Source organism: Dromiciops gliroides, chromosome 2, assembly GCF_019393635.1.
Source record: "Dromiciops gliroides isolate mDroGli1 chromosome 2, mDroGli1.pri, whole genome shotgun sequence".
Taxonomy (NCBI): Eukaryota; Metazoa; Chordata; class Mammalia; order Microbiotheria; family Microbiotheriidae; genus Dromiciops; species Dromiciops gliroides.
In genome coordinates, this window is record NC_057862.1 from 309,759,401 (window position 1) to 309,787,224 (window position 27,824).

The 27,824-nt window shown below is 42.5% G+C and overlaps 1 protein-coding gene and 2 pseudogenes across 9 annotated transcripts in view; all 3 read left to right on the forward strand.

Moving 5' to 3' along the window:
- LOC122740813 (protocadherin alpha-C2-like) overlaps positions 1 to 27,824 on the forward strand; it is a 275,331-nt gene that overhangs the window by 98,216 nt on the left and 149,291 nt on the right. The window contains exon 1 of one of the 9 annotated variants that reach the window (XM_043983561.1): positions 6,274 to 8,366. The exons of 6 other annotated variants lie outside the window; for them this stretch is intronic. In XM_043983561.1, the coding sequence (XP_043839496.1) occupies positions 6,384 to 8,366 (1,983 nt within the window). In that variant the 5' untranslated portion in view covers positions 6,274 to 6,383. Of the gene's footprint in view, positions 1 to 6,273; positions 8,367 to 11,912; positions 14,181 to 27,824 lie in introns of those variants that run through there. 2 more of the 9 variants (XM_043983559.1, XM_043983560.1) reach the window with 2 other exon arrangements.
- On the forward strand, positions 262 to 3,027 carry LOC122740815 (annotated as a pseudogene).
- Positions 19,308 to 21,422, forward strand: LOC122742039 (annotated as a pseudogene).

Genomic DNA, 27,824 nt, shown 5'->3' on the forward strand with positions numbered 1-27,824 from the left:
GGTCTGGTAGGTCCTTTCAAATAATGGAATGGTTTCTAGTATGATTCTCGGAGTAGACTGCATGCCTTCAGGCCTAGAGAAAGCCCAGCTAAATTCAGAGGCCACAATAATTAGACCTCGGGATGAGTTTTTGACCATAGCAATTCTTAAATGTCAAATGCAAAGAAAAAGAAGAGTTTCCATATGCACCAGGCTAGGGTGTATTCTCTCACAAAACAACAAGCACTTGAAATATTGAAGTGAAGAAAGAAAACTAATCTTTGAAAGCAGTCAGGAATACGTTTTCTTATCCCAAAGTGTAGTTCTACGCTGCCACGAAGAATGAATTGTAGAAAATAAGTTCAGAGAATAAAATTAAATTCTTTACTCTCATGAATTAAAGACAACTTCCTACTTACTGTTTCGCCCACATGATGTCGCTGTCTGCCGCGAGATGTTATCCAAGCAAGCACAAAGCAGGTTTTTTTCCCCCCCTGGTTCTTGAAATGCGCTGGGGTTTGTTAGTAGATGATGCTTAATCATGGAAGATGCATCAGGATCCGATTTAAACGAGCAGGAGAAGAGGACAAAAATGATTTTTATTCCGAGGCGTGATTCAATGACTGGAACATTTCACCAAATATTTGCAATGGTGTTCAGCAAGAGAAAAGGCCTGGGAACCCGGCAGCTGCTCCTTTCATTTATTCTCCACACGGCCTGGGAGGTGGGGAGCGGCCAGGTCCATTACTCCGTGCCGGAAGAAGCCAAACACGGTACGTTCGTGGGGCGAATCGCGCAGGACCTGGGTCTGGAAGTCGGGGAGCTGGTGCCTAGGCTGTTCCGGGTTGTGTCGAAGGGTCCAGGGACTACCTGGAGGTAAATGTGCAGAACGGCATTTGTTTGTAAATTCGCGATCGACCGGAGGAGCTGTGGCTGCCGCAGCCCTGTTTGTAGCATCCACCTGGAGATGATCGCGGACAAACCTCTGCAGGTTTTTCATGTGGAGGTGGAGATAAAGGACATTAATGACAATCCTCCTGTGTTCTCTGTAAAACAAAAGAATCTGAGTATTCCAGAATCGAGGTTACTTGACTCTCAGTTTCCGCTAGAGGGGCGCGTCAGATGCAGACATAGGAGCGAACGCTCTCTTGACTTACAAGGCTCAGTCCTAATGAGTATTTCATTCTAGATATAAAAACAACGAAGAGGAAATTAAACTTGTATTAAAAAACAATTAGACAGAGAAGAAACTCCGGAACTTCACCTATTGCTGACAGATCACGGATGGAGGCAAACCAGAGCTAACTGGAACAGTTTCGTCTGCTGATTCCACGGTGCGGGATGTCAACGTAATGCCCCCGAATTTGACAAACAGTCTATAAAGTGAAACTACTGGAAAATGCATCTAATGGAACGCCAGTAATTCAACTAAATGCTACAGATTCAGATGAAGGGTAAACAGTCAGATTACTTATTCATTCACAAGTGATATTTCTCCAGATGTCGAGGCCAAGTTCCATATAGACCCAGTAAGTGGAGTATTAAAGTAAAGGGACACGTTGATTTCGAGGTAATTAAATTATATTAAAAATTCAGGTAGAAGCTGCTGACAAGGGGGACTCCTCAGTTGGTTGGGCATTGCAGGGTCGTGGTGGAAATTCTGGACACCAATGATAATACCCTGAAGTGGTGGTGACATCGTTGTCAGTGCCAGTCCGAGAGGACGCCCCTCCGGGCACAGTCATCGCTCTCATCAGCGTGTCCGACAGAGACTCGGAGCCAACGGGGCGAGTGACTTGTTTCTCTGTTCCCCCAGGGCCCCGTTCGCGTTGGTGTCCACCTTCAAGAATTACTTAACTCCCTAGTTTTGGGAAGGTCCTATAGACCCGCGAAAGGGTGCCAGCCTATGAACTAGTGTAACTGCGAGGGATGGAGGACACCAGCGCTTTGGACTACTTCCAGCTTGTCCGTGGTCATCGGCGACGTGAACGACAATGCTCCCGCCTTCGAGCAGCCAGTGTACACGGTGTTTGTGAAGGAGAACAACCCACCGGGCTGTCACATCTTCACTGTATCCGCCTCCGACCCGGATGCGCAAGAGAACGCGGTGGTGTCTTATTCGCTAGTGGAGCGGCGAGTAGGGGAACGTCCGCTGTCGAGCTACGTGTCTGTGCACTCGGAGAGCGGGAGAAGTGTACGCCTTGCAGCCCCCTGGACCACGAGGAGCTGGAGCTGCTGCCGTTCAGGTGAGCGCCCGGATGCGGGCTTCCCTCCTCTGAACAGCAACGTGAGCCTACAGGTATTGTGCTGGATGAGAATGACAACGCGCCAGCGGTGCTGCCTTCTCATGCGGGTGCTGGGGCAAGGTGGGGGCCCAGCTAACGAACTGATATCACAGTCGGTGGCTGTAGGTCAGGTGGTGGCGAAGATCCGGGCTGTGGACGCAGATTCAGGCTACAATGCATGGCTGTCTTATGAGCTGTTACCCAAGATGGTGCTGGTCGCTGCCCTTTCCGGGTGGGTCTGTACACTGCGAAATCAGCACAACTCGAGATCTGGAGGAATCGGATTCAAGAAAACAGACATTGCTGGTGCTGGTGAAAGACCATGGTGAACCTATATTGTCTGCCACAGCTACCGTGATCGTGTCGATAGTGGAAAGTGGATCATCCCCCAAGACCTTTTCTGGAGCGTTCCAGGTCTGCTGCTTCGGTAGACTCAGGGAAGGAAACAGGTCTGGTAGATGTGAATGTATATCTGATCATTGCTATTCTGCTCGGTATCCAGCCTCTTAGTGCTCAGCTTGTTGCTGTATGTATCGCTGCGGTGTGCAGCACCCCAAAGGACTGAGTATGGGAATGGGAAACCTACGCTGGTGGTGCTCTAGTGGGAGGGAGAGCTGGTCGCTTTCCCAGCAGCGGCGCCAGAAAAGGATTTTCCGGGTGAAGGGGCAGCCAAGAACGACCTCATGGCGTTTAGCCCCAACTTTCCTCTTGTCCTAGCTCTGTGCATAAAGGGGAACAGAAGGAATCAACTGCAAATTCCTCTGACCAGTGGGTTATTCGAGATATTTTGTCTGTTGTCACAATAGTAGCTTGGATCACGTGTAGTTTGTTTTTTCCACGATATTTATTTCCCCGTGATCCTTTTGGTTGTCTTGGTAGAATGGCAAGATCACTTTTTTTTTTAAAGTGAGGCAATTGGGGTCAAGTGACTTGCCAGGGTCACACAGCTAGTGTTAAGTGTCTGAGGCCGGATTTGAACTCAGGTACTCCTGACTCCAGGGCCGGTGCTCTGTCCACTGTGCCACCTAGCTGCCCCAAGATCACTTTTAATTCGTCTTGTTCTTCCTATTTTGTTTTAGGTTTCTGTTGAGTTAAAACAGTTAGGTGTTCGATTTAGTCGGTAGTGTTAATTATATGATATGGTCATCAGAATTAAAATTTTTTTTTGTCTCCACATTTATTATGATCCTGGAATGTTGTAAATGCATTTTGGATACGGTTCATACCTTCCCCCTGGCTTTCCGCCCCTCCACCCTCAATTTCTGTAGCTCCTTGAATATATTTGTAATGTGAATGGTACTTCGAATCCCTTCAACATGGACTGCATTTTACAAAACTTTATAATCTCATAATTGGACAGGGCTGCACAGACCATGTAATCAAAAGCACAGGAAGACAAAGAACCTTTCTATGATAGCCTAGAGAAGTGGCTATTTAGCTTATCCATGAATACCTCTTGGTGAGGGAGAATCCCCGTACATCTCAAGACAATCGATTTCAGCTCTGGAAAGCTTACGTATTAGGAAGTTTTCCCTTATTCTCTTCAATTTCTACTTATTAGTCCCAGGCTTGCTCTTTGAAATTAAGCACACATCTCATTTTGCTTCTACATGGACTCTTCAAATATCATTAGATAGCTACACTGTCCCCCATAAGCAGCTCTGTCAGGATAAGCATTCCCAGATCGATCAAATGATCTCCAATCCTTTAACTATTCTAATGGGGTGGCTAGGTGGTACAGTGGATAGAGCACTGGCCCCAGAGTAAGGAGGACCTGAGTTCAAATTCTTCCTCAGTCATTTGATACTTACTAGTTGTGTGACCCTGAGCAAGTCACTTAATCCTGATTGTTGTGGTCCTGAAGGTCAAAGGATAACAACTACTTTAGTCACCAACAAATTTCTCAGTTCAATTTCATAAGTAGGCTCAAAAATCTAGCTAGTAAGAATGTATTACAAGATGTTTATACTGAATACAATAATGAAAGATTCTATCATTCTTTTTTCTTTTTGGTGAGGCAATTGGGGTTAAGTGACTTGCCCAGGGTCACACAGTTAGTAAGTGTCAAGTGTCCGAGGACAGATTTGAACTCGGGTCCTCCCGACTCCAGGGCTGGTGCTCTATCCACTGCGCCACCTAGCTGCCCCCTATCATTCTTTAAAATAAAAACATTGTGTGTATAGTGACACATGTTTTGGAATAATAACACTTTTGAGGATAAGTATATAGAAAAGAACATAACTTATGTTAAGACTTTTGCAAACCTTAAAGTACTCTATAATTGAGTGCTATTGTTATAGCTACTATGCTTTGTGACTGTTAAAAGAATCCCTTCCCTGCAGCTACTGTTTGTCATTCATAATTAGGAACTACAACATCACTGTTTAAACAGAAGTTAGTCAATAAGTTATCATTTTTGTATGTATGTATGTGTGTGTGTATATATATATATATCCCACTATATGCCAGGCATTGAGCTAAGTGTACCAAGAAAAGAAAAAAAATTAGTCTCTGTTCTCTCGGGGTGTACAATCCTTTTTCAGTACTTCCAGCATGATAGAAGAAACCCTCATTTATTCTTCAGTCAAATTTTCATTAAACATTAAAATATTTAGATATCTCCCTTTTTTTTTTTTTTAGTGAGGCAATTGGGGTTAAGTGACTTGCCCAGGGCCACACAGCTAGTAAGTGTTAAGGTCTGAGGCCGGATTTGAACTCAGGTACTCCTGACTCCAAGGAAGGTGCTCTATCCACTGCGCCACCTAGCTGCCCCTAGATATCTACTTTTAAGGACTATTATTCTATTTAGCATTGCGAAGTAATAACTAGAAGGCCAACTATGGAGTCTGGAAGACATCTGATATCTCTGATACATATTGGGCCGTATCATCACTGATAAATCAAACTGTGCTCCTGGGTGACTAGAACTGTAAATAAAATATGTGATGTTAATGTGAATCGCAAAGTGGGGGACATCCCCACACTGGGTAATGTCTAACATCAGTGAAATCACTTCAATAACTCCACTTGACTAAAGGTTACATATGCCTTTTCCGGAAATATAATTACTTAATTTTTCATAGTAGGGCTGAGTACTTTAAAATTTTGGACTCTTTTGTTTTACTTCACCCAAGAAAGCTTAATTTAAAAACAGAACAAATGAAATATTTCTTTCATGTTTAGGAAAGCTCTGAGACTTCTGATAGATTTAGGTCCTTCTTAACAGACAATAATATTTACTAGCTTTACTAACGGTTAATCTGTCCTGCACATTAAAAGAAACTGATTTGGGCTCATTATACTTCCATTCAAGATAATAAATATAGTTACAATCCTCCAAAATTAGACAAAGCTGGGCTTATGTTTCCGTTTAAGATAATAAATGTGGCTACAGTCTTGCAAAATTAGGCAAAGGGTAGAGGTCAAACTGACCTATTCGACTAAGGCTTTGCTTTAAAAAAAAAATCTAACAAGCATGGTGCATTCTGTGTGCTGCTGTGTTGTTGAGAAAGTAGAGGCATTGGAAATATAAAAAATACAAAGTCCCAGATCTCCTAAAACTTACGATCTAGTAATATTTTTTTAAGAAGAAGAATATGGAAGAGAATTTCTGCGACGCGTTTTAAAATGAAAATAAGAGAATCTTAATATTAATTACATAATTGCCAGAAGAAAATTATTAATTTAAAGAACACTTAATTTTCATTAAGAAGTAATGTGGAAAGGGTATTATCCTGTCCTTCAGGTCGTACAATTCAGAAATATATTAATGAATAAAATCAAAACACTCAACGAAAGAGGAATTGAGAGGCACAAGCCAACACGGAGATATAAAAAATTAGCAAAGATATGTAATTGATGCGATTCAGCAGAATGAATTTCACACTTACCCAAATTACCACATGGTGACGCTGTCTGCTCAAATAAAACAAATGCTATAGGCATGAAATCACAGTTTTCCTGGTATTAAGGACACTGCATCGAGACTTCGCCAGCATCCATATTTTTAAACCCATATCACAGGAAACTAGCAGACACTGGATTTCTCTTCCAAAGAATCTCGTTTCATTATAAACTGCAAATTACGAAGGAGAGGATCACATATATGCCGTGTTTGCAATGGGATCTTCCGAACGAGGCGGTCTGAAACTCCGGCAGCTTCTGCTCTCATTTCTGCTCTTATTATCCTGGGAGGTGGGGAGCGGCCAGGTCCATTATTCCGTGCCGGAAGAAGCCAAGCACGGTACGTTCGTGGGGCGAATCGCACAGGACTTAGGTCTGGAGGTAGGTGAGCTGGTGTCGCGGTTGTTTCGGGTGGTGTCCAAGGGCCGCAGGGACTACTTAGAGGTAAATGCGCAGAACGGCATTTTGTTTGTGAATTCTCGTATCGACCGTGAGGAGCTGTGCGGCCACAACCCAGTTTGTAGCATCCACCTGGAGGTGATCGTGGACAAACCTCTGCAGGTTTTCCATGTGGAGGTGGAGATCAAGGACATTAATGATAACGCGCCTGTGTTTCCTGCTACAGAACAAAGGCTATTCATTTCTGAATCTAAACAGCCAGACTCCCGATTTCCGCTAGAGGGCGCCTCAGATGCAGATATCGGAATGAACTCTCTCTTGACCTACGCACTCAGCCCCAGTGAATATTTTCTTTTGGAAATGCAAACCAGTGGCGAGCAAAGTAAAGCGTTGTCACTTTTGTTAAGAAAATCTCTGGATAGAGAAGATACTCCTGAGATTAATATGTTACTGACGGCCACTGACGGGGGCAAACCGGAGCTCACGGGCACAGTCCAATTAAGGATCTCGGTTTTAGATGTCAATGATAATGATCCTGAGTTTGATCAGTCAGAGTACAAGGTGAAATTATTGGAGAACGTTGCAAACGGCACATTTATAGTAAAGGTCAATGCCACGGATCGGGATGAAGGAATAAATAAAGTTTTACAATACTCGTTACGTTCAATAAAACCAAAGGGAAATAACTTGTTTAGGTTAGACGAAAATACAGGTGAACTTAGAATAAATGGAAACTTGGATTTCGAGGAAAATAAATTCTATGAACTCCAGGTAGAGGCGACTGATAAGGGAAATCCTCCTATGGTGGGTCACTGCAGGGTTTTGGTGGAGGTCCTGGACATCAACGATAACGCTCCAGAAGTAGCTGTGACGTCACTGTCGTTGCCAGTTCGAGAGGACGCTCCACCAGGCACAGTCATCGCCCTCATTAGCGTGTCTGATCGTGATTCAGGCGCCTACGGACAGGTGACTTGCTCGCTGTCTCCCCTGGGGCCCTTCGTTCTGGTGTCCACCTTCAGAAATTACTACTCTCTAGTGCTGGACGGCACTCTGGACCGCGAGAGCGTGCCAGCTTATGAACTAGTGGTGACTGCGAGAGACGGAGGGACTCCAGCTCTGCGGGCCACGGCCAGAATTTCTGTGGGCATTGACGACGTGAATGACAACGCTCCTGCCTTCGAGCAGCCTTTGTACACCGTGTTCGTAAAGGAGAACAACCCACCAGGGCGTCACATCTTCACAGTGTCTGCCTCGGACCGTGATGCTCAGGAGAACGCACTAGTGTCTTACTCCCTAGTGGAGCGACGGGTGGGGGAGCGTCCGCTGTCGAGCTACGTGTCTGTGCACTCGGAGAGCGGGAAAGTGTACGCCTTACAGCCCCTGGACCACGAGGACCTGGAGCTGCTGCAGTTCCAGGTGAGGGCCCGGGACGCAGGCTTCCCACCTTTAGGCAGCAACGTGAGCCTGCAGGTGTTCGTGCTGGACGAGAACGACAACCCGCCGGTAGTGCTGCCGCCTCACTCTGGCGTTAGCCCAGTGATCGAGCTGGTGTCACATTCGGTGGCTGTGGGCCACGTAGTGTCGAAGATCCGAGCTGTGGATGCGGATTCTGGTTATAACGCGTGGCTATCTTATGAGCTGCTGCCAGAGGTGGGCGTTGGGCGCTGCCCTTTCCGCGTGGGTCTGTACACTGGCGAAATCAGCACAACCCGAGTTCTGGAGGAGTCAGATGGGACTCTGAAGATGCTGCGAGTACTAGTAAAGGACCACGGGGAACCCATGCTTTCTGCCACTGCTACGGTGAGTCTGTCTCTTTTGGAGAGTGCTCAGGCCCTTCAGACGTCTTCTGGGGTGGCCAGGCAGCCGGCAGCTCCATCCGTCGTTAGGGGAACAGCCCTGGTGAATGTGAACGTATATTTAATCATAGCCATCTGTTCTGTGTCCAGTTTGTTGGTGCTAAGCCTGTTACTATATGTGGCGCTGCGGTGCTCTACGCCAACGCAGGGCATATATGGGCCCGGGAAGCCTACTCTGGTGTGTTCAAACGAGGCAGGAAGCTGGTCGTATTCCCAGCATCGGCGGCAGAAGGTTTGCTCTGGAGAAGGAACAGTCAAGAACGACCTCATGGCCTTCAGCCCCAACCTTCCTCCGTGTCCTGTACCTTCAGACAGAGAACAGCAAGAGGCCAAAAAAGAGCCTTTGGGCAATGTGAGTCTTTAATATACTTATACAACAATACTGACACAACCAACCAACAATGCTCATACAAATAACATAACATTGTGGCAGGTTGTTTTTTACAGTTTTTAAATTCCTCCTCCTCTCTGTCCTTTCTTCTTCTTCTTCTTCTTCTTCTTCTTCTTCTTCTTCTTCTTCTTCTTCTCCTCCTCCTTCTCCTTCTCCTCCTCCTCCTCTTCCTCCTTCTTCTTCTCCTCCTCCTCTTCCTCCTCTTGTTCCTCTTGTTTTTCTTCTCATTCTGTGTCATTCATGTACATATATTCACATAAATGTTCCATAAAGAATCTACTCAACTGCTTTAGCCCCTTTTCTAGGGTAACCATTCTATGGGTATCTATGCAGCACTTGGAAACTCTATTTTATATTTTGTCTTTCTCTACATTACCATATCATCTTTTCTGATCATACTTTACCTGCATGATATATTTAGTACCATTTCTAGCATTTATATCATTACTCATAAAATGCGGCAGCCTACCTGTACCCACCATGTATCTCAGTTGCCCTTTGTTTACCTTATAATTTTGATTCTTTGGAGATTGTGGTGTTCCATGATTTGCAGCCATATAGCATCACTAGAAGAACGTTCTTTTTTTTTTTAATGTCATTTCGTGTTAGGGAATGCTTGGTATTGTTGAAAATCCCATGCCATTTCCTCAGCGGAAGCCAGTCCAATATATTCCTCATTTTCAAAGCTGGATCTAGCTCACTGTCCATGCGCAGTCTCAGTCTAAACTATCTGTAATGATGGAGTAGCTGAAAGGACTTTTCATAAAGCTCTGTGTTGTTTTGGTATCTGGAAACCCTAGTGTCATTTTTTTTTGAAAAAAAGTAAAATTTGAAGACGTTGAAATTTTTTCACCACAGCAATTGACATTTAATAACCAAATGCTGGGTTGCTGTGGTCATATTTTTTGAGGATGATGTTCCAGTCCCTGTCATTACCAATGAAAGCACAGGAAACTAGGAGAAATTTAGTAGAATGAGAGCAGTCTGTAGTTTCCAGTGAGACAGTCTAGAAAAATGTTCATTTCGATGAATGGATGTCATTTTTACCAGAGAAAGAAAGAACTCCTTGTTACCTCAAAAGGATCATGTTAAGGTTTTGTATGTGCTTTTATTCTACTTTGTATATAGTCAACCACAGCTGTAATGTTTGGATACCTTCAAAGTACTAATTTGCTAATCATTTCAAATTTAGAGTCTTATTCAATACTACTCTAGAAAGTCATGTTCACAGCCCATGTATGCCATTCAAATCTTCTTGCTTGTTTTCATTCCTTATAGTTTAGTTATGTAAGCTTTACCTCATAAACTTGACATTTCCTTTTGGTGCTTGAATTTCTTTTACATTGTAGTGATTTCTTGGCCATAGACACTATTGGTGTAAAGAACCTATTTCTATTACATGGTCTTAGTCATGAAGATTGTAACTTAAATGATGTTTTGATGAAAAAAGGAAGTACGGTAAAACTTTATTTACATAGAAATACATTTTAAAAAGAAACAATTTTCTTAACTTCAATATTTTACTTTGAATTTAATAACTCCTGATGGTCTATATTTCAACTGAATTCTTGTTACTTGATCTTATGGAAGGTTGTTTTTTGTTGTTGTTCAGAATTGACATCATAACCAGATAGTTCCTGGAGTCATGTAGACTCAAATAGGAAATAAATGAATCTTTAAAAATACTTTTCAGTTTTAAAGGTTCCATTCATATATATGGTCTCTTCTCCGGGCAGTGGATAAAGCACTGGTCCTGGATTTAGTAGGACCTGTGTTCAAATCTGGTCTCAGACACTTGACACTTACTAGCTGTGTGACCCTCGGCAAATCACTTAACCCTCATTGCTCTGCCCCCTCCCCCGCAAAGATCTCTTCTCAAAGTACAGAACCTATGAATTACTTGCCTACAGTTGTAAATTAACTGAAAGTAATTAAAGTGGAGAATATTTCTCATTGCATGGTTTCCTTTCTTTTGAGAATGATCTTGAAGAAGGCAAAGTAAGAAAGGTTTTTGGAATAACCTTTCGTTTGTTATCCTAATCCTAGGTGTCCTCTGAAAAAAGCACGTAGGTAAGCAGATAATTAGGCTGCAGGGAATGACTACTTAGCACCTTCGGAGACTTTCTTTATTAATGGTAAATTAAGTACCCGATTGTTAAATTGACCTATAAGGTGGCCACTTGACAATGAACAGAAATTTGAAGGAGAGAATTTATTGTGGGTATTGCATTTCAAAACCTGCAACAAAGATGTTTTAAGACTTCAACCTAAGGCAAAGTGTGTGAAGACACAGTGATTCCACTAAATCTCAGGTTCCAGAAAATAAATCTGTTGGAGAAACCAACTGAGAACAAAAGAAACACTTTCATATCAAGTTGACACATCTAAGCAACAAAGAATAAAAGTGGAATTACTGACAGCATGGGAATGGTTGTCAATTTTATATCTAGAAAAAAATCTAGGTTTTGGTATGAAAATGGATTTTTTAAAAATTAAATGAACTACTAGGTTCTCATTTAATAAAACATTTTAAAATGGAAGATAATATTGAATTACTTTTAACCAGAAGTCGTCAGTGGTCTTCAATAACAAATCAGCCGTTGGATTTTCTTCCCTACTTTTGTATAACCAATCACATTAAAATCTTACAGTAATAGATTTGGAGCGGCAAGGGACCTTCAAGGTCATCTAAGCTAAAACTCTAACTTTACATAGGAAGTCATTCCGTTAAGGGACCTGCTCAAGGTCAAACAGACAGCACAGGCAATGCAACGATTCCAAAGCAATCCTCTCCACTTGTGCCACTCTGCCTTGAAGTATTTTGAATTTGTTACTAATGGATCAGTAATTTGAAATTTATCTATGAATTTCAAGCTAAAAGAGTTAACAGGGCATTAAGGCAGAGTAAATAAATTTTATGTATAACTTGAATTTAGAAAATGCTGTAACTGAATGCAATCTATATTTGAACGGTTTAGAAGGAAAGGCAAAACTAGCAAGACAGAGATATAAGGGTGAAGAGCACAAACCCCACATAAAGAAAATAATTCTCTAAAACAACTTACACAAATGCTCACATGGTGTCGCTGTCTACCGAAAAGGTGATGGAAGCGAAAAATCCTCTGTTCCATTTTTGTATTCTGTAACCAGTCATAGGAGTATAGGAGCCATTTTGGTGGAGGATGCCTGATGGTTTAATGAAATATTTAAGGAAACCGACAAATTGTGGATAAGGAGATTCCAAGCAATTATTCTGCTTTCTCCACTAACAATCCATCGTCTTGGGCTATGGGGGTTATCCAAAGAGGCGGCCTGGGAGCCCGACAGCTGCTGTTCTTGATTCTGTTCCTCACAGCCTGGGAGATGGGAAGCGGGCAGATCCATTACTCGGTGCCGGAAGAAGCGAAACACGGTACGTTTGTGGGACGAATCGCGCAGGACCTGGGTCTGGAGGTCGGGGAGCTGGTGTCCAGGCTGTTCCGGGTGGTGTCCAAGGGCCGCAGGGACTACCTGGAGGTGAATGTACAGAACGGCATTTTGTTTGTGAATTCTCGGATCGACCGGGAGGAGCTGTGCGGGCGCAGCCCTGTTTGTAGCATTCACCTGGAGGTGATCGTGGACAAACCTCTGCAGGTTTTCCATGTGGAGGTGGAGATCAAGGACATTAATGACAACCCTCCTGTGTTCCCGGAAAAACAACAAAACGTATTTATTTCAGAATCTAGACTCCTAGACTCTCGTTTTCCACTAGAGGGAGCGTCAGATGCCGATATTGGCGCAAACTCTCTCCTGAAGTACCAACTTAGTCACAACGATTATCTTACTCTGGAAATGATAACTAAAAACGACAAAAGAATATTGCCTGAACTAGTATTACATAAATTGTTGGACAGGGAGGAAACTCCACAAATCAGCTTGTTACTGACGGCCACCGACGGGGGAAAGCCTGAGCTCACTGGAACAGTTGAGCTACTTATCACAGTCTTGGATGTGAATGATAACCCTCCTAAATTTGATAAATCTGAATATAAAGTTAAACTCTTTGAAAACTCACCAAATGGGACACTAATGATTAAACTTAACGCTTCAGATCCCGACAAAGGAATTAATGGAGAGATTTCTTATGCAATTAAAAGGATTTCACCAGAAAGTGAAAAATGCATGTTTATTATGAATTCAGTTACTGGTGACATCCGAATTCATGGGGAACTCGATTTTGAAGACAATAATGTATATGAAATCCAGGTAACCGCCACTGACAGAGGAGCTCCTCCCATGGTTGGTCATTGCACAATCTTGTTGGAAGTCGTGGACATCAACGATAACCCCCCAGAGGTGTCTGTGACCTCTTTGTCACTGCCAGTCCTAGAGGATGCCCCACCAGGAACAGTTATCGCACTCATTAGTGTGTTCGACCGTGACTCTGGAGCCAACGGACAGGTGACTTGCTCGCTGTCACCCCCAGGGCCCTTCACGTTGGTGTCCACTTTCAGGAATTACTACTCGCTGGTGCTGGAGAGCTCCGTGGACCGCGAGAGCGTGCCTGCCTATGAGCTGGTGGTGATTGCGAGGGATGGCGGGACGCCAGTGCTCTGGGCCACGGCCAAGGTGTCTGTGGGTATTGGCGACATAAACGACAATGCACCTTCCTTCGAGCAGCCTGTGTACACATTGTTTGTGAAGGAGAACAACCCACCAGGCAGTCACATTTTCACAGTGTCCGCGTCAGACCCAGATGCGCAGGAGAACGCTCTAGTCTCTTACTACCTGGTGGAAAGGAGGGTGGGGGAGCGTCCGCTGTCGAGCTACGTGTCTGTGCACTCGGAGAGCGGGAAAGTGTACGCCTTGCAGCCCCTGGACCACGAGGAGCTGGAGCTGCTGCAGTTCCAGGTGAGCGCTCGAGATGCGGGCTTCCCTCCTCTGGGCAGCAACGTAAGCCTGCAGGTGTTCGTGCTGGACGAGAACGACAACCCGCCGGTAGTGCTGCCACCTCACTCTGGCGTCAGCCCAGTGACCGAACTGGTGTCGCAGTCGGTGTCTGTGGGCCATGTGGTAGCGAAAATCCGAGCTGTGGATGCGGATTCAGGCTACAATGCATGGCTGTCTTATGAGTTGCTCGCGGGCATTGGCGTTGGGCGTAGCCCTTTCCGCGTGGGTCTGTACACTGGAGAGATCAGCACAACGCGGGCCCTGGAGGAGTCAGATGGCCCTCAGAAGATGCTGCTTGTCTTAGTGAAGGACCACGGAGAGCCGGCCTTGTCTGCAACGGCCACGGTCAGTGTGTCCCTTGTGGAGAGTGGATTGTCAACGAAGGCCTTGTCTTTCAATGCTGCCGCTGCAGCAGCGGGGCTCTCACCTGAGTCAAAGGTTAGAAAGGAGTCAGCCCTGGTTGATGTGAATGTGTATCTGATTATAGCTATTTGCTCGGTGTCTAGTTTGTTGGTACTGAGTCTGTTGCTGTATGTGATTCTGCGGTGTTCGGCGCCCCAACAGGGTGTGTATGGGCCCGGAAAACCTTCCCTGGTGTGCTCTAATGGGGTGGAGAGCTGGTCTTATTCCCAGCGGCGGCGTCAGAAGGTTTGCTCTGGAGAGGCTTCGGCCAAAACGGATCTCATGGCCTTCAGCCCTAACCTTCCCCAATCAAACGAGGAGAGCCAGAATCCCTGTTTAATTGTGAGTTACTTGTTCTTCAATTGCATATTTTTTTCAAAACTTAAAATATAACTTAGGATTTGATTTTTTATGCTTCTGATTAATTTTGAATGTATTCCTTTGTTAAGTGGAAGCAACTTGCATGTAATCGTTGAAGAAGGTCTTTCTATTTGACCTTGAACCTCCAGGTCCAAAGCTATCATCAGGAAATCTAACATAATGAAGGCCTTTAAACTTCTAGCTTTATGTTTAATCTTTGCCTTTTATTTTGCATTAAGTTGTATTTTCTTTATCTCTGTTCTCAAGTATTACATTTTTCAGTTGGTTAGACACAGGTTCAAATGATCTTTGGAGGAACATGTATTTCTTTCTTTCTTTCTAGCTATAAGGGGTTATTTTATGGTTGATAACTCCTGTTGTGACCTCAGCGACTGCTGAGGCTTTAAGATCCCAGTTTACACTCACCAATTCAGCAATTGTATTCCCCTTGGTATTGCACAAGGTAATAAATATTAATATTTTTTCACTTATGACTCAAGAGAAATAGAAGGCCCTCAGCATGTTGGGTGGACCTTCTATGGCCAGTTTATGGAAGGACATAGACAAGAGTCACACAGAATAGGCAAACTTGAATAGATTATAAATGATATCTAGGAAGGGAATACCAACATCATGAGATGATAGACCATTGGAGTATTACAGGAATTCAACTAGCAAACATTAACTAGATGAGTATGAAAACAAAATCAGAATCATTGTACCTTTGGGCTATGATAAATTAGACTATGCTTAATCCCTAAATCAAACTCTATGAGGAAAATAGGCTCTTAGTTTGGAACATCAGTCCTTCAGGATATCCAGTACAATCTATCATGTATACCCCAACCACTGGCCATTAAGTGGTATCCCTAACATTTTAGAGACTGTGTCTTCCTAAGCATCTAATTCATAATGAGATTTCTCATCTCCTATAAAGTGAATAAAAAAAGGAAAATTTAGAAAATCAAAGAGAGGATCTAATTGTTCCTATGCATACATTTAGAAGGAAGTAATTCATATAATATGTGAGATATGAAGACAAAGTGTTTTAAAATTCAGAAAAATGTAGGAAAGCAGGAGAATCTTGAAATGCCTCCATCAGGGACTAAATTAATTTAGTATTAGGAAGGAGAATACTTGAGGCAGCTGTCATTTCCCTTTTCTTTTTTTTGGCAGGACAATGAGGGTTAAGTGACTTGCCCAGGATCATACAGCTAGTAAGTGTCAAGTGTCTGAGGCCGGATTTGAACTCAGGTCCTCCTGAATCCAGGGCTGGTGCTCTATCCACTGCGATACCTAGCTGCCCCTACTTATTTTTTTAATGAAAAATTTGGAGTCAACATGCTATAAGTTAGGTACCAAACTTGTTTCTTCATTTTTTACTATTATTTTAATAAGACATTTTTCAATGGCCAATATATGTTGATGAGAAATGTTTTGGAAAAGGATGTTGAGGAATGCTAAAGACTGACTGTAATGGATGGAGGTAAAGAGAGACTGTGCACATGAGATTATTAATAATTCTGGAACTGTTTCTTCCCTTCTTACTTAAAATAGCATTCTCTTTGGAAATATCTTTCTTATTTTTTACTTCCCACTGAATACTTTGTCAGGATGTAGAGTAGTCTATTGCAGCATCCATTCTCAGGCTTCCAACTGCCAGGAGAAGAGCAGAACTTTAGATGTGAACTTAGTTGTAACTTCTTGTAGAGCTGAGGTGTTCAGTAGTGTGACTGCTGGGCCTGGAATTCATTGGACTACAATTAGACCAGACCCTCACTAGGCCACTTTCCTCCTCTGTCCCTAATTAACTTGGAACAGTGCTCTTTTTGGGGGGGGGCAGGGAGACATTGATGGACAAGTACAGAAGAAAGAGCAGGATGCAAGAGGAAAACCATTCTTTTTTCCTTTTCGTATCTCCTCATCCTCCTCCATTAAGTATGCTTGACCCAACATTCTCTAGGTTCTAAATTTTGTAAATCAGAATCCATTTTGATGTCCTCGATGTCTTGTATGATGACTGAAACAAATGCTCAGTGAACACTTAAGCCTGTAGAGAATGATACAAATTTTCTCAAATCAGTGAGATCTTTTAGTATAACTACACTGGTAGCTGCATTTTATACATAGCAAACCTAGAGTCCCCAGAGTATTAATATTCCTTCAAGAAGAGTTGGAATTTTTCCTGGGAGAAAACATATTCCACTTATGGGTAGAAGCAACATCCCCTATACATTACTCTTAACTTTTTCCTTTTACAAGCAGAGGTTGCTAATGGTTTCTTCTTTTGGGAACAAAGTAGAGATGGTTCTTTTTGAAATGCTTCTTTGGGATTTTCAGTTCTCTCCTAGTACTTTGCATTGCTTTTGTCTGCCATGTTCTACTTCATGCCATACCATACCATAGCTCTTTGTATACTATTTTTTTTTTTGGCAATGGGGGTTAAGTGACTTGCCCATGGTCACACAGCTAGTAAGTGTCACGTGTCTGAGGCTGGGATTTGAACTCAGGTACTCTGAATCCAGGGCCGGTGCTTTAAACCACTGCGCCATCTAGCTGCCCCTGTATACTAGTTTTAATTATCAGTTCAATTAAATTTAAAATTTAGTGTTTGCCATTTGCCCAATGTAGGCAATGACAATAATTTGATATTTTGGTGGATCTGTGTTCTAATGGATGTGGGGCCCATATTGTAAATTTCAACATAGGTCCTTCTCTTAGATTATAGTTGGAACCAGACGTTTCTGTAGCATCCATCTATTTTAATCCACTTCTTTTACAGATAAAGTACGTAAGGAACTTAAAATCTAAAATGATAGAAGACCTACTATTGCTTTACCAATGATCATGGCACACATTTCCTGATATGCATTCACAATAAGGTTGAATCTGTCTATTTTAAGTAGACAAATGCTAGGGTATGGGGTGCATGCTGTGGTTCCTCATCCCTACAAAAATATTCATGACACATGAGGTCTCCTTGTTATATCTGTTTCCTGAATGACACTATTCAATTTTCAGAAATAAATGATTCAGGGGGTCCTTTTCCCTCATAATCATGATAATAACCAATGTGGGAACTGAAATCTGTTCTGGAAAACATTTAAGTATTGAGCTGTGATTTGTATGTAAAAAAAGGAGATAGAGGGCAGCTAGGGTAGTGCAGTGGATAAAGCACTGGCCTTAGATTCAGGAGGACCTGATGTTCAAATCCAGTCTCAGACACTTGACACTGTCACACAAGCTGTGTTACCTTGGGCAACTTACTTAACCCTCATTGCCCCACAAAAGTAAAAAAAAGGAGATAACTGAATTAGATAAATGTTTTTTTTTTTTTTAATTTCACAATGCTTGGACTATTTTCCTTTGATTTGGTTCTCCTATTACACAGAATGAACCTTGTAAGTGGAGGGTCCAAAAACAATATAATTTTCCTTGGTACCATTTATTGGATCCACTGTTTGGAATGTCTGCAGATTTTCCTGAAGTAGGACAGCAGCTAAGAATAATATTGGTGGTGGTGATGATGATAGCTAGACTTTATATAGTCTAAGATTTGAAAAGAACTTTAAAATATCATCTCATTTTATCCTCACAATAACTGAGAGGCAGGTGCTGTTATTATCCATATTTTACAGACAAGGGAAACTGAGGCAAATAGGTTAAGTGACTTTGGCCCAGGGTTCTCACAGTTAGTGAGTGTCTGAGGGTGGAATTTGAATTTAGCCTTCCCTCACTATAGGCCCAGAGCTCTAGCTGCTTTGATAAAGCAGCTGAAGAAATGAGCCATTTTGAAGGATTTTAGTATATGCATTTATATAGCACTTTAGTTTTACACAGTTATTTATTCACTATTTCATTTAGTCCCCAAAACAACCTTTGAAAGGTAGTACTAAAAATATTGTGATTCCAGTTTCACAGATGGGATAATTGAAGCTCAAAGACGTTGTGATTTTATTTTTGATCATTCAATGTCCATCATATCTCACTGCAGATACCCAAGTGGTTACAATCTTATAGCTTTAGAATATTGTGTTTTTAAAATAAAATTTTATGCAAGGATAATAAAGTCAGTGAGAAAGATTACAATCCCAGGAAAAATTTGAACACAGTTTTAAGTAAAGAAAATTCGAAGGATCTCTTAACCACTCTTCTTTTTCGGAGACTGGAAGAAATATTATATTAAAAGACCTAAGGATATATGAAAGGTACACTCGTTCAAGTACTATACCTGTGATTAGAACACAGTTAGAGAGGATGAATGCATTTCTTCTGAAGCGATTGTTCAGAGTAGCTAGCCCTACTGGGCTTCCCAGTAAGACCGTTCAGACACTAAATGCACGAACAACTCTAAAAGTGTATATATAGAGAGCTAAGCTTTTCATGTTTCTGGTACAAAAATATTCCATGGAACAGCAATGAAGCGGAATAAGTTATGGATTTAGAATGTCCAGAAATGAAGTCATTTCTTCAAGAATAGAGGTCAGAAGTCAAAGGTGAAAATATCAGACATGTACAGGAAATTCCACATCAACTGAGAAATTGGAGAATCCATTACTATTTTAGTTACACATTCATGCACATGGTGTCGCTCTTCGCTGAAAAGGTTTGGTGAAGAAAGAAAACGGCAGCTTCTCCCTGAATCTGACTGATCACGGAACAACTCTTGTAAATCTGTCCTAGAATCAGATAGAGAGGCCATACTACTGGCTCGATCCAAAACAGTTTGCAATAAAGAATTCATCCTTTTGCTTCCCTGAAGAGCTAATTCAGATACTGATAATCTTACGTGTGTAATGGGGGGGTCCGCAGATAGCCAGCATCTGCTGTTTCTTTTCTGCTCTTCACATCCTGGAGGTGGGGAGCGGCCAGGTCCATTATTCGGTGCCGGAGGAAGCGAAACACGGTACGTTCGTGGGACGAATCGCGCAGGACCTGGGTCTGGAGGTCGGGGAGCTGGTGTCGAGGCTGTTCCGGGTGGTGTCCAAGGGCCGCAGGGACTACCTGGAGGTGAATGTGCAGAACGGCATCTTGTTCGTGATTCTCGATCGACCGGAGGAGCTGTGCGGGCCGCAACCCTGTTTGTAGCATCCACCTGGAGGTGATCGTGGACAAGCCACTGCAGGTTTTCCATGTGGAGGTGGAGATCAAGGATATTAATGATAATTCGCCGATGTTCCCAGAAATAAAAAAGAAATAAATATTGCCGAATTGAGACCACCAGACGCTCGTTTTCGCTAGATGGCGCTTCTGATGCAGATGCAGGCGAGAACGCGGCGCTTGACCTACAGGCTCAGTTCCAGTGAATATTTCGCTCTGGATGTACAAAGCAACAGTCAACAAACGACTTCATTATCGCTTATTTTAAGAAAATCTCTGGATAGGGAAGAAACTCAACAACATCATTTATTACTTACTGCCACCGACGGGGGCAAGCCAGAGCTCACTGGCAGTGTTCAACTGCTGATCAAAGTGCTAGATGTGAACGATAATGCCCCTCAATTTGAGCAGTCTGTTTATGAAGTGAGAATGTTAGAGAAACGCTTCAAACGGTACATTGGTGATCCAGCTCAATGCCACTGACGCTGATGAAGGAACGAATGGGCATATTTTATACTCATTTCGTAGCCCGCTACCTCCTGAAGTGCGACGCACTTTTCACATAGGTCCAGATACAGGAGAAATTAGAATAAAGGGAGAATTGGATTTTGAAAAAAATATATGGTATGAAATTCAGTCGAAGCGATCGACCAAGGGAACATCCCCATGGCCGTCATTGCACAGTTTTGGTGGAGGTCCTGGACACCAACGATAACTCTCCTGAGGTGTCTGTGACGTCGCTCTCATTGCCAGTCAAGAGGACTCTCCACCAGGCACAGTCATTCGCCCTCATTAGTGTAATCTGACCTTGACTCAGGCGCCAATGGGCTGGTGACTTGCTCGCTGTAACCCCAGGCCCTTCATGCTAGTGTCCACCTTCAGGAATTACTATTTCGTTGGTACTGGAGGGCCCGTGGATCGTGAGAGTGGTTCCAGCCTACGAGTAGTGGTGACTGCGAGGGACGGCGGGACACCAGCACTGTGGGCCACGGCCAGGTGTCTGTGGGCATTGGAGACGTAAACGACAAACGCACCTACTTTTGAGCAGCCTATGTATACGGTGTTCGTGAAGTGAGAACAACCCACCAGCTGTCACACATCTTCACAGTGTCCGCCTCGGACCCGGATGCACAAGAGAACGCGCTGGTGTCTTACCTCGCTAGTAGAGAGGCGGGTCGGGAACGTCCGCTTTCAAGCTATGTGTCTGTGCACTCAGAGAGTGGGAAAGTGTACGCCTTGCAGCCCCTGGACCACGAGGAGCTGGAGCTGCTGCAGTTCCAGGTGAGCGCCCGCGACGGCGGGCTTCCCCCCTGGGCAGCAACGTGAGCTGCAGGTGTTCGTGCTGGATGAGAACGACAATGCGCCAGAAGTGCTACCTTCTCTTTCTGGTTCTGGGCCAAGAGAGGGCCCAGTGACCAAGCTAGTATCACAGTCAGTGGCCTTCCGGGCCAATGTGGTGACGAAGATCCGGGCCGTGATGCGGATTCAGGCTACAATGCGTGGCTGTCTTATGAGTTGCTGCCGGAGGTGGGCGTTGGGCGCAGCCCTTTTCGAGTGGGGCTGTACACGGGTGAGATCCGCACGACGCGAGTCTGGAGGAGTCGGATGGGCCTCTGAAGATGCTGCTAGTACTAGGTAAAGGACCACGGAGAACCTGCGCTGTCTGCCACTGCCACGGTGAGCGTGTCACTATTGGGAGAGCGGGCAGGCCCTTAAAGCTTCGTCTGAGGTTGATGGCACTGTGGCCGAGACTGGAATTAGGAAGGAGGCGACGCTGGTGGATGTAAACGTGTATCTGATTATAGCTATCTGCTCAGTGTCCAGTTTGTTGGTACTGAGTCTGTTGCTCTATGTGGCGCTGCGGTGTTCTGCGCCCCCGCAGGGCGATTATGGGCAGGGCAAGCCTACACTCGTGTGTTCGAACGAAGCCGGAAGCTGGTCGTATTCCCAGCAGAGGCGGCAGAAGGTTTACTCTGGAGAAGGAACTGTCAAGAATGACCTCATGGCCTTCAGCCCCAATCTCCCCCCGTGTCCCGGTCAGTCACATAGCGGGGAACAGCAGGAATATGGAGCTGAGCAGTTGGGGAAGGTGAGTGTTACAGAGAATTCTTTCATAGGAAGACCTCTGCCTTGAGTATGTTTTCTTTAAATTTAACGGATATTTTCACTATATTAATTTTAAAGATCTACGGTTTTTGAGGACTCAAAGCTCTATAATTTTAGGTACTGCTACTATTCTGACCAATATCTGAAAGTGATTATTGCACTCACATCATACTTTCTACCTCTTTTGTATCATCCTATGAGCTAGTAGTCAATTGAGGGGACCTAATAACTATCATACAATGAGAGTTTAGAATTTATTTGGGGCTCAGTCAGTAGTCTAAGATCATGAACTGCGTTTCAACCAACTTCTCTTCCCTTCTAGTGAGATATGTACATTTTATTCTCCTTATTAGCATGGAGCATACCAAACTCAAAGAAAAGTTTATCCCTAAATATTCCACAAAGATGTGTCTTGTAATATACAAATCAGTGTGACAAGGGTTTAGTTGGAGTGGACAGTTTTACCCTGCTCATATGCTATAAAGGTTTGTTAGTATTACAAATATGGTGTAAAAACTTTGATATTTATTGATGGTGGTGGTGGCCTAATCTTTTGTTGTTTTGTGAGGCAATTGGGGTTAAGTGACTTGCCTAAGGTCACACAGCTAGTAAGTGTTAAGTGTCTGAGGCTGGATTTGAACTCAGGTCCCCCTGACTCCAGGGCTGGTGCTCTATCCACTGTGCCACCTAACTGCCCCCTGTGGTAGTGGCCTAATATTGAGAAACCACTTCTGTGACCAAGGATTTGCTTACTCTTCCTTAGTGTTGGTCTAAAGCTTGAGTTCAGTCATTGGGAGCCTAGCCTCTGAGAGGGAATCAAGGCTTTTTTTTCTGATATGCTTGGCTACTTAAACTTCTATTTTGTTGCTCCAACTATGACTTACTTATAGGTCAGGTTTAGACTCATGTTCAAAGTTTCCCCTAAAGGAGGGAGTAGAATGAAACTCAACATAAAATAGGAATCAAGTATAGGACATGTCTTTATTTCTCCTATGCAAAAGAAGTGGTAAAACAAAAAAAGACAAAAACACAAATGTATTAGGACCACTATTCATCAGGGTTCCTTCTCTTCCTTTGCAACATAAGTTTAATTGTTCTTTGAAAAAATGGCAAAGATATCCTTGGAATTAGATTTGCCTGGGACCCAAAGCTCAAGCTTCCCTTTAGAAACTTCCTGGTATCCTCTGGACATATTGATATGTCATCCTTGTCATTTTAGAGAATAAAAAGCCTCTTCATAAAGTCAGAATCCTCCCAACATGCTGGATGCCTTCAGATAGTGAGACACCACAGAACACCCTACTGACAAGACATATTTCTATTCAGATATGAGGAAAGCTGTATCTACCTAAGCAAAGGCAGGAGTATCTTTATTGAATATCTTTTCTATGATATGACTAATCCTAATGTTGAATCTGAACAGGTTCCAGCCTGAATCAGGCCTGTTCCTAACAACAAGGGAACATTGATAATAAGACAAACTAAAGGCAATAAAGCTAGCTACTCTTATCCATCCTACTTTCCCTATCTAAACAACTCTCACTACATGTCCATACCAATGGTTGTCTTCTCCAAGAGTTGCTGGGGACTCTTCCTCTTGAAGCTATTCAGCTCCAGTCAAAAGGGACTCTGGGTCTCTGGACCTCTCATGCCCACAAGGTCACCTCTAAGCCTGAGTACTTCTGTCTCATTCACACAAGCTAGTGAAAGAACAAACACAAAAGTAGAAAAGGCAGACAGTTTCAGGAGTAGGTTTGTGAAGCCATGTGGGTGAAGTTGCCATAATGATTACATCAGTAAGCCCTATTTGTAAGTCCCTTTCACTGGAAGCCTTGTATTACATATGCCATATGGAGGGTAAAAGACAGAGGCTAAGCCAGAAGCTGCTTCTTCTTCTAATTGACACAGTACCTTGCACACTGACATCCTGGGTCAAGGAAGAGGGCCAAGGGACAACTCTGGGTTTCCCTTATCTATCAGTCAGGCAGTTAGCATGCATTTGTGTCTTTTTAGTATGTGCCAGGCCTTATTGTAAACTTTGGGAATACAAGGACAGGGCAAAATCCCATTCCTGTCCCTTAGAAGCACACATTCTAGGAGTGAGGGAAACAGAATACAGATATTTAAGTACAGAGTACTTAGACAGAGTAGATGAAAGTAATTGAAAATGGAAAGGTATTATTAGTATCTAGGGGTGAGGGTGGAAGTGGAGGACAAGAAGGACCTCTTACAGAAGTGGGATTTGGGTTGAGTCTTAAAGGAAGCCAGGGAAGCTGAGGATGAGGTGAGGAGAAAGCATCCCAGGTATGTGGCACAGTTGGGGCAAAGAAATAGACAAAAGATGGATCATTGTTTGAGAAACTGCAAGTGGGCCAGTGTAGTGGAATTGTGGAGTTCATGAAAGGGATTAAGATGTAAAAATTCTGGAAAGTTAGGAAGGATTCAGGTTACGAAGAGCTTTAAATGCCAAATTAAAACACTAAGACCTTTCATAACTGGGTCACCAATAGGACAGAATCAGCCAGAGAATAATTCATGATCTCTGTTACACACAAATGTTGAGTTAGGCCAGAAGTGGGCAGGAAGTATCTGTGTATGATCTGCATGACCTGTATTAAGATGACACAACATACTTTCCTTGGTATTTCAAAAGCACATGCTCATGATTTTCACCAGTTTGACTCAAATTCAACAGACATTAAGTAACTACTACTTGCTGGTTACTCTGTTAGGTCCTGAAGGGAAAATGATGAAAAAGGACACTTCCCCTACCCTTAAAGTTCTCAAAATAGGCCCACATGAGTATGCTCTTCCTTTTCCAGTATATGATTTCATCCTTCTGTATTGTATTGATGCCTAATACATTTTCATACCTTTTTCTGTGACCTTGAATCCCCTCCCATGCACTAATTTTCATCATAAAAATGTCTCATTTCATATGATGAAGGTGTGTCAACATTAGAAAATAAAGATCAGTAATAAAATAAGAATAGTATTTAGGGTTACAAAACAATTTTTTTCCAACTTCAATTCCACCTCAACATGGTGCTGTGTCTAAGGGGAATTTTTCTTCCTTATTTTTACATGCCCTCTATCAGTGGTGTCAAACTCAAATGGAAATGGGAGCCACTAAACCATACATAAGTAACCCTGTGGGCACCTACTGACTTAGGAAACCATACAGTAGCATTATCTATGTTTTATCATATTTATGTTTATTTTGTTAAGTCTTTCCCAATTACATTTTAATCTGGTTTGTTCTACACTCAGTAGCGTTGTGGGCTGCATGCTGCTCTTGGGCTACATGTTATCTTACCATTGTTTCATGGAAGAGGTATTTTATGGACATGCAGAGCAGAACAAGGGAATGTCTTACTCCTTGCAAAGGGAGAAATCAAATGATTATGTTCTCCATTTGCTATGGAATATCTTTTGTGGTTGAAATAAAAATGTTGTTTTCACAAGTAATGTCCTACATTTTGTATGCTGAGAGACAGGATAGTGGAATGAAAAATAATGTTGGTCTTGGTTTCAGAAGATTCGGGTCAAAGGCTTATCTTTGATTTCTTCTAGCTGTGTGACCTTTGATATGTTATAATCATATGGATAATAGTATGATTAATATTTTCCTGTTCTCTCTCACTTGGCAATTTTACATGCTAAACTCTAAACTTTATTAAAATTTAAGAAAATATTAATTAAAATTGTGGAAAATCTGCCCAATATAATTTGAAGTACCTCAATTGTACTATACTCCATTTATTACTAACATCTCTATTTGTATGTCTGCCTCCCCAAAGCAGCCACTAGCATCTCAAAGTGGGGTTTTCTGGCTCCATTTTATGCAGTTCTAGATTGCATTTTTTAAACTTTCCAAATTGGAACACCATGTGTCTGTGTCTATATCATGCCATTACAATCAATGTCATTCCAGCCAAGCAACCAGCAAGTTATGTGAGAGAAAATCTGTCAAGCTTTTAGACAATGAGAGGAGACAGTATTTTATTAACTAGAGAAATCAGAAAATTGGTAAGGGAAATAAACTTTTTTATTTGCTACCTTCTTACTGAGAACAAATGGAATTTTGTTTATCCAAGATCAAATTTCCCCAGTCAGATAGAATGGAAAAATATCCAATTAAAGTAAACAAGATAAGGTCTACTTGAAAATCTAGAAGAGAAGCACATTTAAATGGCTAGGCTTGTGTGTGTAGTGGAAGAATTCCTATATAAGTGGAGTCAGAAGACTGTTCTTTACTACTTACTTATAGTATAATGTTGGCTAATTCACCTAACCAATCACTTTCCTTGTTTGTAAAATGGGTATAATACAAGCAATAATGTCCCAAGTATTGTTTTCATGTTCACAGAATCATGAAAACTCAATCAACCCTTTAGTCAATAAATAAGCATTAAATTGAGTTTTTTCTTTTTGCAAGCCAAATACTTTGATAAATGCTAGAAATACAAAGAAAAAAAATGAAAATAGTCCCCAACCTCAAGCAGCTTATGTTTGAATGAGACAGGAAGAATACACACACATACATATATACCCACAATATACATATACAAACACATATACACACACATACACAAAGTAGATTATTAGTTAAGCTTTGAGGGAAAGGCAGTAGTATTTGTGAGTGATGAGGAAGGCCTCCAGCAGAAGGTAAGATGAGTCTTGCATGTAAGCTAAGTCCTGAAGGAATGCAGGAATTCTAAGAGGAACAAGTAAGGTAGAAAGACATTCTAGCCATAGGGGACAGTCAGTATTAGGCATGGGATGTTGTGTGAGGAATAAAAAATAGACCAAGATGGTTGGATTGTAGAGTAAACTGAGAAGAGTAATGTGAAAGAAGAATGGAAAGATAGGAAGGGGTTAAGTTGTCAAAAGCTTTAAGTACCAGAGTAGGTTATGTTTTGTCCTAAAGGTAATAGAGAGACACCATTGTTGATGTTCAACACATCACCCAAATCTCACTTGTGGTTCCAAGAAGCTGTAGCATGTCCAGCAGCTACACCCTGGTAAAACCATCTTGGCAGATGTGCTAAACCAGGTTAAGGGTAATTGATAGGACTTCAACCTTGGTGAATTAGGGAGGTGGTGTCTATTCCAGGCATGTGGAGACTTACTCCTGGTGGAATGGATGGATGAGAACAATTTGTTCCACAGGCTATGAAGAAGGCTGAAGCAGGCACTGTGGAGGTCTTAGAGCTTGATGAGAAATTGAAGAAGCCAAGGTCATCCATGACATTTCAGGTTATTGCCAGTAGTCCTGACTTTTGTCTTGCCACTGAACTTCAGTGACTGGAAGAGAGAGTGAGGCTGACTTAAATCCAATTCACTCAAAAGTCAAAATATCATCCTGTGATGTCACTGTTTCTCTTCAAAAAAGGACAAACAGCAACAATGGCAATAGAGAGATACAGGGATCTGTTCACTATGTATGACATTGTCAAAATTGAGCTTTAAGAAAGTCACTTTAACATTGCGTGGAGGATGGATGTTTAGAGTGGAGAGTGACTGGAAATAGAGAGACTAGTTAGGAGGCTACTGCAATGCTCCAGGAAAGCAGTGATGAGGGACTGACTTTATATAGTGACTGTGTGAATGGAAAGAAATGGATTCATAAGAAAGATGTAGAGATAGAATGAATATGTAGGGTGAGTGAGAGTGATGAGTAAAGGATTACACCAAATTATCCTTCATGACTGGAAAGATTGAGAGCAATAGGGAAGTTAAGAAGAAAAATGAATATGTGTGTGTGTGTGTGTGTGTGTGTGTGTGTGTGTGTGTTGGTGGTAAAGAAAGGAAGATAATGGGTTCTATTTTGGACATCTTGAGTTTAGGATGTCTATGGAATATTTGGTTCAAAATGCCCAATAGGCAGTTAGTTGTGAGGAATTGGAGCTCAGAAGGATGACTGAGTTTGAATATCTAGCTATGAAACTCTTATGCAAAAAAACAAAAAAGATAATTGAATCTGTGAGTCACCAAGTGAGTTAATAGATGCTAAAAAGGGTCTTTAATTATACCCCTTGTTAAACGGTATGATATAAATGGAGATATGGCAAGGGATTTTGAGTGGAAGTAGTCAAAAAGACCAGAGAACAA